The sequence below is a fragment of the Globicephala melas genome, chromosome 15 (assembly GCF_963455315.2).
Source record: "Globicephala melas chromosome 15, mGloMel1.2, whole genome shotgun sequence".
NCBI lineage: Eukaryota > Metazoa > Chordata > Mammalia > Artiodactyla > Delphinidae > Globicephala > Globicephala melas.
In genome coordinates this window covers 76823123-76836520 of record NC_083328.1, presented here as the reverse complement: position 1 = coordinate 76836520, position 13398 = coordinate 76823123, and the positions used below count along the sequence as shown (strand labels likewise).

Below are 13398 nucleotides of genomic sequence, written 5' to 3'. Positions count from 1 at the left end.
CAATATTCACATGAAAAGCCCACAAGGAGTAAAGTCCAAAAGAAACGGGTGCTGTATTTTCCTCAGTCGGCTAGCTGGAAAGTTCTAAATTAAGACCGTGAGAGGGAAGAGATATGGGAACATATGTATATGTATTTAAACATAATAAAAGCACATTAAACTATATTTAAGTACAGTTGCTGTCAAACTGTTCATCGTGTGGTATTTTAATACACTAAATCCTCGCTTTTCTGAAGTGTGGTACAGACCAGAAAGGTCACCACCACCTGGGAGCTCATTAGAAACACAGAATCTTAGTCCCCACCCAGGCCCACTGAATCTGAAACTGCCTTTTACTTTGTTTCTATGAGCTCAGCTTGAGAAATGGGGAGATGTTGGTCAAAGGGTACAGACTTGTAGTTATTAGAGGAATGAGTCCTAGGGATCAAATGTACAGCGTAGTGACTGTAGTCAACAATTCTGTATTATATACTTGCAAGTTGCTACGAATAGATCTGAAATGTTCTTACCACAAAATGGTAACTGAGGTGATGGAGGTGTTAGTAACCTTATTGTGGTAATCATTTCTCATGATATACATGTATGAAACCATCACATCATATACCTTAAACCTACACAATTTCATATATCAATTATATCTCAAAGCTGTGAAAAAATCTGCATTTTAATGAGACCTCCTCACCCCCCAGATGATTCGTTGGCACAGGAGCACTGAAGCTCTGCAGTTAATTTTCAGATCCAGTGTCTGGTCTACTATCTTAATTGTGAAGTAGTGATGAGCATAAAGGATACTGAGAACTACAGCAAGTAGAATGTGGTCTGAACATGGCTCGTGTCTATTAATGGAGGTCTCGGGTACCATTGTTATGGTTTATTGACTACATCCATAATTGGAGGAAATGCTAAATTCCAGTTAGAGGTAATGGAGATAAAAATTTAATCCTTTCTCATGCAAGGTCTTGGATCCCCTAAATTGTATCCATGAGACCCAAAATAAGAACCCCTGCTCTGGTTGAGAATCCGCCTGCCAATGGAGGGAACACAGGTTCGATCCCTGCTCCAGGAAGATCCCACATGCCGTGGAGCAACTAAGCCCATACGCCACAACTACTGAGCCTGTGCTCTAGAGCCTGTGAGCCACAACTCCTGAGCCCACATTGCTGCAGCTACTGAAGCCCACACACCTAGAGCCCATGCTCCACAACGAGAGAAGCCACTGCAGTGAGAAGCCCGCACACTGCAATGAAGAGTAGCCCTCGCTCGCCGCAACTAGAGAAAGCCCGCACGCAGCAACGAAGACCCAACAGAGCCAAAAATAAATAAATAAAGTAAATTCATTTAAAAAAAAAAAAAGAAACCCTGCTCTTCACAGGGAATAAAGCAAGCCAATATTTTATAATAACTATAAGTGGAATATAACCTTTAAAATTGTGAATCACTGTTGTACACCTGAAATATATAATATTGTACATCAACTATACTTAAAAAAAAAAACAAAAACCTGATCTGGAATGTTACAGGTCATCTTGGGCAAGAGAAGCGAGTGTAGCCAACCAGACACTGGCTGTTTTTTGTTGTTTGTTTTTGTTTTGTTTTGTTTTGGCCACACCGAGTGGCTTGCAGGATCTTAGTTCCTGTACCAGGGATCGAGCGGGAGTCCTAACCATTAGACCACCAGGGAATTCCCAAGGCACTGGCTCTTAAAAGCATTTGCCTAACAGTGACTCATCAGTTTTGCTCCTCTTCCATTGGGCAGAGCCAGTCACATGTCCAAGCCTGCAGTGGTGGGACCATGCAGCATAATTCTCCTGGGAACGACAGTGACTATTTGAACAATAAACAATTTACCTTGGGGTACATCTCTGACATAGCAGTTTTTCTAAATGTTATTGCTCCATTTTCTTTCTTGATTCAGACTGTAATTTTATATCTTCCTGGACGATCACCATTTTATTGAGTCTTCTAAACTGATTGGGGTAAAGGCCTGCTTAATAATCATGATTGAGTTTGTCTATTTCTTGTCCACTTCTCCTTTCCAATGTCTATTAAAATGGTTCTCAGCCAGGTACAATTTTGTCCCCCTCCCCCCAGGACAGTTGGTAATATCTGAAGACATTTTTGACTCTCAGAACTGGGGAGGAAGGTGCTACTGGCATCTAGTGGAAAGGGTCAGAGAATGCTGCTAAACATCTTAAGTGCACGGGACAGGGCACAGCAAAGAATCACCTGGCCCCAAATGGTTGTAGTGGCGGGATTGAAAACCCTGGCCTATTGGTACCTTTTCTTTGAGCAAACCTTCCCCTTTTAACAGCCATTTTTTGTTTTTATTGATCAGGTGCTGTTCATTTCTTCTAGTTTCTTGAGTTGCAAATGGTTCGCTTGCTTTCAGCCTTTTATTTAAAATGACCTGAAGTTCACAGACATTCTTCTGGAAAGTGACTAGGCTATGGGCTTTGATACATGGAGCTCCCCCTGTTCATCTCTTGGGAGTTTGTAATTGGATTTTGATTCTTGAGCAAAAGTTGTTTTAAAACATATTTGCAAGCTTTTCTTTGAAAAACCTTTTGTGAAACCGTGTTAGATTCATAAGTCTGATTCACATCTACTTAGTGAGTTCTGTCTCCTCAGTATAAAATGTTTAGTGGCTTTCACCATGATTTGTTTTGCCTAATATTGATATTTCTGATGTCTTTTAGCATTTTCCTAGAGTATTTTTCTATCATTTTCTACTTCTCTGCCATTTTTATTTGGGTATCTTAAGAGCATTAAGCTGATTTTTTTTTAATGTAATTGACATTTTTAATAGGAAATTTAATCCATTTGTTTCTTGTACTAAGTGATGTTTAGTTTGATTTTTACCTCATTTTGTGTTCTGTTGTATCCCTTTTTTTTTTTTTTTTTCTCAGTACGCGGGCCTCTCACTGTTGTGGCCTCTCCCATTGCGGAGCACGGGCTCCAGACGCGCAGGCTCAGCGGCCATGGCTCACGGGCCCAGCCGCTCCGCGGCATGTGGGATCTTCCCGGACCGGGGCACGAGCCCATGTCCCCTGCATCGGCAGGCAGACTCTCAACCACTGCGCCACCAGGGAAGCCCTGTATCCCTTTTTTTTTTATGATTGGCTGTCTTCCGTGGTTTGGAAGCAGTACTTTCCATTTCATTACTTAAAGCCCACATCTTATCCACTTACCTTTTTGTTGTTCTGACGTACACGGTTCAAGTGTGATAGCCTGCGTCATCTGTCAACTGGCTTTATTTTTTCTTCCCATGGAATGCTAGTTCAAGTACAGGATATCATTTCTGTGGAACTTTGCAGATACTGTTCCCATCTTGCTACCATCCAGTGTTGTCTGAGGAGTTGTGTGCTCATCTGGGCATTTTTTTTTTTTTTTTTCTGAAAGCTTTAAGATCTCGTCATTCCTAGGCTTCTGACACTGTACCACCATGGCTCTAGGTAAGCCGTCTTAAGACACATGTCTGGGGAATTCCCTGGAGGTACAGTGGTTAGGATGTGACACTTTTACTGCTGAGGGCCCGGGTTCGATCCCTGGTTGGGGAGCTAAGATCCCGCAAGCTGGGTGGTGCGGCCAAAAAAATTTTTTAATTAAAAAAAAAAATCTATGTCTGTTTTTAGTGTTGAAATAATTATTTTCTCTAACTTCAGGTTCTTGAATTAGGCATGTCTTTCTGTTCTGGGTTTCCCCAAGCATTTGGTTATTGGGTAGACTTTTATTTGGATATGATCAGTCTGGAGTGGTTATGTGGTGGCAATGTTCTGGGCTTGGGGTTCTCTGCTCTCCAGGGTACCTCTAGGTACTTGGGGCCTTTAACATTGTTTCTCCAGCCTAAGCACGCTCACTTCCTAACAGCCTGGGAGGAGGTAGAGACCATTGCTGCTTGTGGTTTAGTACAAGTAAGGGAAGGGTCAACCTGACCATTCTCCGTGTGTTTTATCAACTAGTGAGCCAGAAAGCTATTCTAATGCCCTTCCACCTGCCCCCTCTGATCTTGAGTACTTCTATGACCACTCTCGTTTTCCCAAACAAGGTTTGGCCTATGATTTTCTCTCAGTCTGATATTATCTCTGTTCCAATGTGCTAATCTAGACCTCAGCGTCTTCCTATCTCTGGGCATTTGGTGAGAAGGAAGAAGCAGACCCCTATGCTCAGGCTACCACCTTGGTCACATCTCTTTGCAGTCATCTTGGTAGAGAAAACCCTTAAAACCCTGACTCTTCTTATGTGTTTGAAGGAGACAAACCGCACAAGTGTGAGTTCTGTGACAAGTGCTTCAGCCGGAAGGACAACCTGACTATGCACATGCGGTGCCACACCAGCGTGAAGCCCCACAAGTGTCACCTGTGTGACTACGCTGCCGTGGACAGCAGCAGCCTCAAGAAGCACCTGCGGATACATTCCGACGAGCGGCCGTACAAGTGCCAGCTCTGCCCCTACGCCAGCCGCAACTCCAGCCAGCTCACCGTACACCTCCGGTCCCACACAGGTACGTCCCACACCTCGAAACCTCGGTGCCTCCCTTGTTCTCTAATTCCTTAGCGTTCATTTAGTTAAAGCACAAGCAACTTAAATGACTTCAGGGTGTAAGTAAAGAAGTTTGGAGCTTCTCTGTTGATGGTGAAGTTTGTGGTTTCTTCTACCGGGGCAGCAGCTTTCAGTAAAACATGAAAGTCTGACAGCTGGGTTCTCTAACTTGACTACATAGAATACCACTGGGGATGATAATCCAGTTCAGCAGTCAGGAAGCAAAGGATGTATCTCAATAAAAGTCTGATGTATAAACTAGGTGTTTCTGTCATTTAACTGAAACTCTGATTGCGTGGCTTAATTCAGAAACGTGCAGCAAAATCACCTGAATGTAACTGCAAGTCACAGACTTCTAGATCTAGAAGTTAGGCTTTGCAGAAAAGCTTTTCCTTCCCTTCTTCGTGAGACCCTGTTGAAATAACAAGATAGAACCAACCAACCCCACATGGCCCAGAAAAATGGGCATGGGGAGGCTCATAAGGAGAGTCGTAAAATGAGAATTTCCAGTGAATTCATGGAAAATGGCAAGCAGACAGGCATATACTGACATCTAAAATTGAGTAAAGAACACTGTGTCCCAGCAGACAAGTGGGAGGTAGCTATAGTGTTGGGAGCCAGTCTTTCCAGCCAATTTCTGTCTGCGTTGAGCGTTCTGGACTTGGAACTGGTGTGTAGGCTGCAAAGGTCAGAGTTCAGAGGAGAAGCTGAAGCCTATTAGCAAAATGGTCTAAACTATCCAGTAACAGGTAAAACCCATGACACCTATGTCTAATCCTTAAACCAGCCTACTCTTCCTAACTGTAAAATGTCAACTGTGGATTATCTCATCATCTGCAGAAAATGAGTGGTATGAAATGTGCCAAATCTAACAAATAACAAATTCTGGAGATAACAGAGCACTTGGGTAACTTACAAGAATTTTTCGGTGTTCTTTGGTATCTACCCACCGGCAGAAATGTTGCATCCAAGAAGAGTTTTATGAGCAAAGGTAGTCAGAAAAAAGAGGTATGAATTGAAATTAGGGTTGCTGGCTATAAAGTTAAACTTCCCAGAGACCAGGAAAAAAGTTGGAGAACTAATGATAAGAAGATAGAAGTCTGGTTTCTGACTAGGTCTAGGAAGAAAAGAGAAGTGAGAAAATCAAATGAGAAAAATTTTTCAATTCTCGGGGGCCATGAGAGATGAAAGGGCTTACAAGAAGCCACACAGGACAAAGGGAATGGCTGGAGAGATCCATACCTAGAAAGACTTTTCAGTAATATTGGCTTCTCGGAGATAGTGGAACAGTGCCCACAAAATTAAGAAATGATTTGGTATGTAGACTTCTATACCCAGCCAAACTATCTCAAGTGTGAACGTAGACTAGACAACAATGCACAAGGACTTGAGACTTCACTCACAGCCACCAGGCTAGTGGAAGTTACTGGAAGATAAACTCTAGCAAAACAAGGGAGGAAACAAAATTTGGCATGAGATATTTGATATGTGAAGATCTGAATGAAGCTGACTGGGGTTGTAATAAAGGGAAATATCAGGATGATACTTATATGGAAAGTTAAGAGGAAATTCAGCAAATCAGAAACTCAAAATCCATAAGAAATTCCATGTAAAATGTTACATAATTAAGAGACTGGATGGCTTTTGAGATGATGGTGAGATTCTTTTTTCCCTCAATGCACAAGCCAAGAAGCAGGATAAAATGTGACCCCCAAGTGAACATGTAAGAAAAGAGAATCAAGGGAAGGGCAAGATAGGGGTATGGGATTAAGAGATACAGACTACTATGTATAAAATAAGCAACAGGATGTACTGTCCAGCATGAGGAAATATAGCCATTATTTTGTAATAACTTTAAATGGAGTATAATCTATAAAAATATTGAATCACTATGCTGTATACTTGAACCTAAGATAATATTATAAATCAAAATACTTCAATGTAAAAAGGGAATCGAGGTGAACTTGATACTGGCCACACGGTCAACTGGCCCAGGTGGAAGTGGACGTTTATCCACTATAAGGAAGTGGACGTAATCCCAGTGCAGAATTTGGCTCAGATGAACGTCACATACCCAGTCATAATATACATTACCTGTGGTTTGTGTCTAAAGTTTAAAGCAACTAGTTAAAGCATGGGAATTAAGTCAGAATGCAAACCGAACTTAAATGTAAAAATAAAGTTATTTCTCAAGCAGGGAGAACGTAGTGTGACAAAGAGAAAGGAATCCTTAAACCTCTCAAGCTGATGGACTAAAAGTTGAAGCTATTACTCATTTTAGAAAGTAAGGCTAGAAGAGTCAAAATCACAACCAACAATGTAGGAGAAGTTTGGGGAAAGGATGGTTATGTAGGATAAGTAAGAATCTCATCTTTTCATACAGTCAACTGCCAATGATATTTAAAGTAACAACCTCCAAAAGAACTAAACCCTTAGCAGTGCCTCCAGGGAGTACCGAGGAGGCTATGGCGTTTCATGATTTGTCTTCTCCTGCTGCCATATTCATGAGTTAATTTTATAAATAAAATTCATTCTGCCATCGTGAAACTACGAAACTTTAATAACACAAGCCAGTTAACTGGTGTAAAAATACGGGTTAAACACTGAAGTGAGCACATTTGTAAGTCTTAACTTGATTTGGAACAGTTGTGTGTAACGTAAACCACACCTCTTCCTTCCATGTCCAAATTTGGGATGTCAAGTTAAGTGAGTTTAGATCTGAAACGGAAGTGTCCTGAAGAGTGTGGACTTGGATGCCATGATGCCTGGATTCAGATCCCTGCTGTTTGGCCATGGTTGAATAACTTGACCTCTCTGAGCCTCCGTTACCCCATCTATTAAAATGGGGGTAGTAGTACCCACACGTAGGATTGTCGTGAGGATTAAGCGAGTTAATATACGTGGTAAGTGGTGGTGTTACGAGGTGACAAGTCATTGGAGTTCAAAGACCCAGCTACCTCTCTGCGGCCAGGTGTTCTGAGGTGTGTTTGGGGGGAGTTCTGTGTTGCCTGCCTGCTCTAATGGAAACACACCTTCCGTTGCTAGGGGACACCCCCTTCCAGTGCTGGCTCTGTAGCGCCAAGTTCAAAATCAGCTCGGACTTGAAAAGGCACATGATCGTGCACTCGGGGGAGAAGCCTTTCAAGTGCGAGTTCTGTGACGTCCGCTGCACCATGAAGGCGAACCTCAAGTCGCACATCCGCATCAAGCACACCTTCAAGTGCCTGCACTGCGCCTTCCAGGGCCAGGACCGGGCCGACCTCCTGGAGCACAGCCGGCTCCACCAGGCCGACCACCCCGAGAAGTGCCCCGAGTGCAGCTACTCCTGTTCCAGCGCCGCCGCCCTGCGCGTGCACAGCCGGGTCCACTGCAAGGACCGCCCCTTCAAGTGCGACTTCTGCAGCTTCGACACCAAGCGGCCCAGCAGCCTGGCCAAGCACATCGACAAGGTGCACAGGGACGAGGCCAAAACAGAGAACCGGGCCCCGCCGGGCAGGGAGGGGCCCCGAGAGAGCGGTGGGCAGCACGTGGCCCAGATAGTGACCCAGCGGGCCTTCCGCTGCGAGACCTGCGGCGCCTCCTTTGTCAGGGGCGACTCTCTGCGGTGCCACAAGAAGCAGCACAGTGACCACAGTGAGAACAAGAGCTCGGGCTTGGTCACCTTCCCGCCCGAGAGCGGTGCCTCGGGGCAGCTGGGCACCCTGGTCTCCGTGGGGCAGCTCGAGACGTCCCTGGAGCCCAGCCAGTGCCTCTAGTTCCGCCGGAGAGGGTGGGCAGCCGTCCGGAACGCCAGACACGCGCCCCTGCCCGGCCCTCTGCACTCAGGCCTTCGAGCCAGACTTGAGTCACCAGCTGAGGGGACACCTGCTCCAGCGAGGCCATGGCCCCAGTCACCGTGGCCTGAGGGCAGGCAGGCGCCAAGGCAACGCTGTGGAGACCCTCCCCCATCCGTGTCCCTGTCTTCCCTCCAAGAATCGTCTAAGCAGGTTGTCTCAGTTCCAAGGTGGGGGGCGACCATCGAGCACTGCTCCCTCCAATAGGGATGGTTGCTTCGCGATGGATTCCAGTTCTAAAACCAGTCCATCTCCGATGGCATTATGAAACTAATTAGACCGCATGGAAAAACTAATACTACGCTCATCTGTAGAGCGGGAAAGGTGAAGGTGATGGGGTACCTGGAGGGTCTGGGGCGGCCGGAAAAGTTCTGTTTCTTAACCTGGGTGGTGGTTTATGAGTATTCGCCTTCTGCGTTTTTTGTGTGGTTCCTTTTATCTGTTGTCTTATAATAAAAAGGCAAGCTCATCTGTAGAATGGTGTAAGAGGGGCACTCCATTTTTATGGTCTTCCACAGACAGGTTATGGTGTGGGGTTCTGCGGTGCTGCCCCGGCCCCATAGTAATTTCTCTGTAAATGCACGTAGGAGATCTGTGTCTTAGTGCTGTAGTGAAGCGAAATGCAGTTTGATCTGTAGGTGGCGCCAAAGATCAAGCTGACGCTAGCTCAGCCTGTAATTGTGTGTGTTGTGAAATTCAACCTTGGCCTACTTGGGTTCATAAAAAGAGATGAGGGGCCCAGTGGGTCCTGGGCTTGGTTCTGGGACATACGATGCGTGGGAAAGCCTGAGACTAGTGTCTTCATCACGGTAAGCCCTTGGTGTTTGCTGAACCAACAAACGAGAAACCCCAAACCTCTTGTAAATGGACATTTCACTTGACGGAAACTTAGGAGGCCATGGAATGCCAGTGGATATATAATTTATCCAAAGTTGCTTTGTTCTTTTCTTCAAATACAGTCTTTGTTTAATACAAATTCTTGTGTGCTCTCATCAAGCTAAACATCTGTGCTTTTAAAACATTGAATAGATCCGTTGTTTTTGATACACTAGAAACAAGGATGTGAAAACATTTTTTTATAGATTGTATGCAGGGGACTATGTCACTTATGAAATAGAGGTACAGAACTTATTTTAGAAATTTTGTTTGAACAAATCTGATTCCGTTTAAGTCTGACTTCGGGCGAGTTAGAACGCACTGTTGGATCTTTTTGTGAGAAGAAAAGATGGAAATGATAGCAGAGAGAATTAATCATTTCTTTGCTCTAGAGCTATTTTTGGTTGTTCAGAAGTGTTTTGTTACTGAATGCTGGTGCATTGTACAGATTCTTTAGTCACCTTTCTGCCGTTTGTCAAAGAGTCTTATCTGTGTTTCTGTTCCAGTATCAGAAGGGCTGTTGACCTTTCAAGTGGGAACCGATAGATCGAAATCGTATAGACGTTGCTTGTACTTCTGGTGTTATAGCTCTTCAGATAAACAGGAAAAATATCAGCCTCTTTAGAAGACATTTTTTCACCGCTGTATGGGCATCAAGGGTCTTGGATCCACGCTGGTATCACCTGGCAAATTTGCTTGCCCAGTAGAGCGGAGGTCAGCAAAAAGTTTGGGATCAGATAATATTTAATATAAATAGTAAATATGTGAGGCATTATGGAGCCATTAGGTCTCCTTTGTGACTAAACTCTCTGCACAAAAGCAGCCAGACGATAAGAAAAAGAACATGTCTGTGTTCCAACAAAACTTTATAAAATGAGGATGAGACTTAAAATATACAGCTAATCACCAAATAAAGCTGGGAAGCAGCCGTAGTAGGTAAGAGGCCGCTGACATGGTTTCTGCACCCAGCTCTGTTTCGCAAGGTCCATATGGATCTGAAAGGGGAAATTGATTAATGAATATGTTTGCAGTTTGACATCACCTGGACCAGGGGTTGGCGAACTTTTTCAGTAAAAGGCCAGATAGTAAATTTGGGGGGCTTTGCTGGCCTTAGTCTCTGTTGAAACTCCTCAGCTCTGTTCACCTGTGTGGCACAATCACTCAACTCTGCCGTTGTCACCGAAGCAGCCGTAGATAACAGGTAAGTGAATGGGTATGGCTGTGTGCCAATAAAACTTTATTTACGAAAAGCAGGCCATGATTTGGAGGGCCATCTTTGGCTGACCCCCGAGCTGGGCTATTGAGTGCAAGCAACGGGGTAATTGATGATGGGTGAAAACACAGGAGAAATACTGAGAATGCCAAGTTTCCTGGGATCCCTTTAAGCGAGCTACAGCTTCATGCAAGAGATCGGCAAGTTCCCGCTTAGGCACTGGGAAGAGCTGCGTCTTTTTGATCGTTAGTCAGTGTAGCTATCTCCAGTGAAGAGTACAGAAATCAAGATGTTACCCTCATGCTCTCCTCTGACTAAGGTTTCTTGCTGCCTTCTAAACATTGTAGAACATGAATTTTTTTGTTTGTCCCTGGGTTTAATTTCTTAAAAAGTATGCGCCTCAATTCCTCTTCCTGTGTTGTTGTGAGTCCTTACTCTGAGCCAGACACTGTGCTGAGAACGTGACCCGTGTTAACTCATCTCCTTCTCCCGGGTACCATCCAGAGCTGGAACTAGGGTGAGACAAGGGAGGCGTGTGCCTGGGGCACTCAGAACTCAGTAATCACTCGTTTTAAAGCAATATTTTTTTAATTGGCAAACTGTGGCCCACAGGTCAGCTGCTTTGTTTTTGTAAATGAAGTTTTATTAGAAGTTGGCCTGGGAATGAAGGCAGGACCATGCAGGGGCAGACTTGGACCTGTCTTTAAGAGTGTGGTGTTTTTGTTCGTTGTGGATTCTTCTGCGTTCCGTTTGGTTTTTAGGAAAATTGCGTTAAAATAGTCACCTTGATCAGTGAGATGTTGGGTGCCACTTTCTATCTGCACCAGAGGGGATCGCCTCAACCACCTCACCCTGGTCTCTGCCTCTTGTTCAGATACGAAGGTGAAGAAACTTCTGTTATTTTGTTAGAGTAATAAGTTGATCTGAGTAAGATGATGACACAACCATCCAAAAGGAGCCTTCTTTTGTTAAAAGGTAACAGGGTTGAGGAGGAAGGAGGTAAGAACAACCCTGCCTCTGGCACTACTGTCTGGCTGACGTCCGGCTAGAGATTTTACCTCAGATTCTCAGTTTGCTCGTCTGTAAAATGGGCCATTTCAGGCATTTGGCTTAATGATAAAGTCGACTGGTTTAAAACACCAAAACAGAAATTGGCTCACGTGTGTGTCTTTTTCTCGTTTATTTTGTTTGGGGCCAGGGGATGGGGACAACCAAGGACTAGTACTGTGACCTTATGACACTGGGCATCGTGGTTTCTATCTTACTTCTCAGCCCCGCCCCGCATCTTCAACACATGGTCCAAGGTGGTGGCAACTTAAGCTCGAGCCAGGATGGGAGGGGGAGGCCATCCTCCCTCTTCTTGGCACTGCTAGAAGGTTGCACATAAACTTACGCTCACCTCTCCTGGCTACATGGCTGGTCATATGCCGTGGCTGTGGCAAAGGGTGCTGGGAAATCGTGGCTCTGGAGTAGCCTTGCCGAGTTAAAACCCCACAAGGAGATGCTGAGTCACGAGTATTCTCTGCCCCTGAGCAGTAATGCAGGCTCTTGAAGGCTGGAGATGACTTTGCTATGAAACACCTGGCATGGGTCCTGAACACGCAGGGTATTCTGTACATGAGCGTTTCTGTTTTATCAGGGCTTGTTGGGGCACCCTCTGTCTGTTCTTTGTGCATACTGGCCCATGGCATTCTTCCAAGGCTTTCTGTTCCTCTAGTCCGGTGGGTCTCAACTGTGGCTCTGGGCTGCAGTACCTGGAAAGCTCTGAGGTATTTGGAATCCGTCTCTGTGGGGAAGGGCCTGGGCATCAGTACTTTCTAAAATTCTGCAGGTGATTCTAATGTGCAGCCAGGTGGGAAGAGCTGCTCCAGTGAAGGAGGGCTGTCTTCATGGGTGCTTGCCGTCTGTGCAGTCACGAAGGGCCTCACACTCGGGTGCGTGCTCTGCTTTTGCTGTCTTGAAATTCTTAATTTTTGAACAAGGGATCCTGCATTTGCATTTTGCATCAAGCCCTGCAAATTACGCAGCCAGTCCTGTGAGGAAAGAAAAACATGCCTAAGGAGGGAGCCTGTGTGCATCACTGGTACAGAAAAGGTCTCAACTTTTGAAAACAAGACTCCTGGCTGGGGCTGGCCAGCCAGGGCTCTGGGTGGGAGGAGGAAGCGCCCTGAACCATGAAGTTCAAGCATTTCCCTGCCGGATTCCACTCAGACCTTACAATGAATGACATTGGTATTTGCTGTTACAAGAGAAAGCTAATCTTCAGAAAAGTTAACCTGCTCGGTGCAGCTAACACAGGAAAGTCAGACCCACGTGTGCTGGACTCCCGTGCCTGTGTGTAATTTGCAGCCTGACTCTCCACTTAGCCTAGGGTGACTTCCACTGGCAGAAGTAGGGGAATCGGGGACGGAGCGATTTGAGTTCTAAGTGTCGAGGCAGGAAAATGACAAGATCTTTTGCACGAATGGTGAGGTCGATGTTGGATTGGAAAAAATTTTGAATATGGGTGTTGTTGGATGATCGGAAAGTGTCCCTAGGCTGTCTGCCCACATGCTGGGGGCAAGTATTGCTGGAATGACCCATGTTACATTCCCCCAACAGGCAGGTTACAAAATGGTTGAGCAAATTTTGCTTCGATACTGATCGTTGGTGATAACCGCACTTGAACTCCCAAGAGTATGAGTGGCCAGCTGAGCCTGTGCTCAGGGGCCGCGTGAATAGGATCTCGTTCATGCCCCACCTTGAGACGTTTCTGTTTTAATAGAGAAGGAAATGAAGGTAAAGAACCCAAGTCCAGCAGTTGGTCAGGATTAGAACCAGTGTCTGCGTCCTCCAAGTGGAGCTCCTTCTAATACCCAGCACCACCTGCTTGGGAGACCTGCCTTAAGGCCAGTTTTCTTCATTGCTTTTTGAGTCATGGACCCCTTTGTCAGTCCA

At 45.2% G+C, this 13398-nt stretch overlaps 1 protein-coding gene across 2 annotated transcripts in view; it reads left to right on the top strand.

Annotated features, from left to right (window-relative positions):
• ZFP64 (ZFP64 zinc finger protein) overlaps window positions 1-10092 on the top strand; it is a 79575-nt gene extending 69483 nt beyond the window's left edge. Inside the window, exons 8-9 of one of the 2 annotated variants that reach the window (XM_060285022.2) lie at window positions 4250-4501; window positions 7585-10092. In XM_060285022.2, the coding sequence (XP_060141005.1) occupies window positions 4250-4501; window positions 7585-8294 (962 nt within the window). In that variant the 3' untranslated portion in view covers window positions 8295-10092. The remainder of the gene's footprint in view (window positions 1-4249; window positions 4502-7584) is intronic. The other variant, XM_030839121.3, reaches the window with a different exon arrangement.
• Window positions 10093-13398: the final 3306 nt, after the last annotated feature.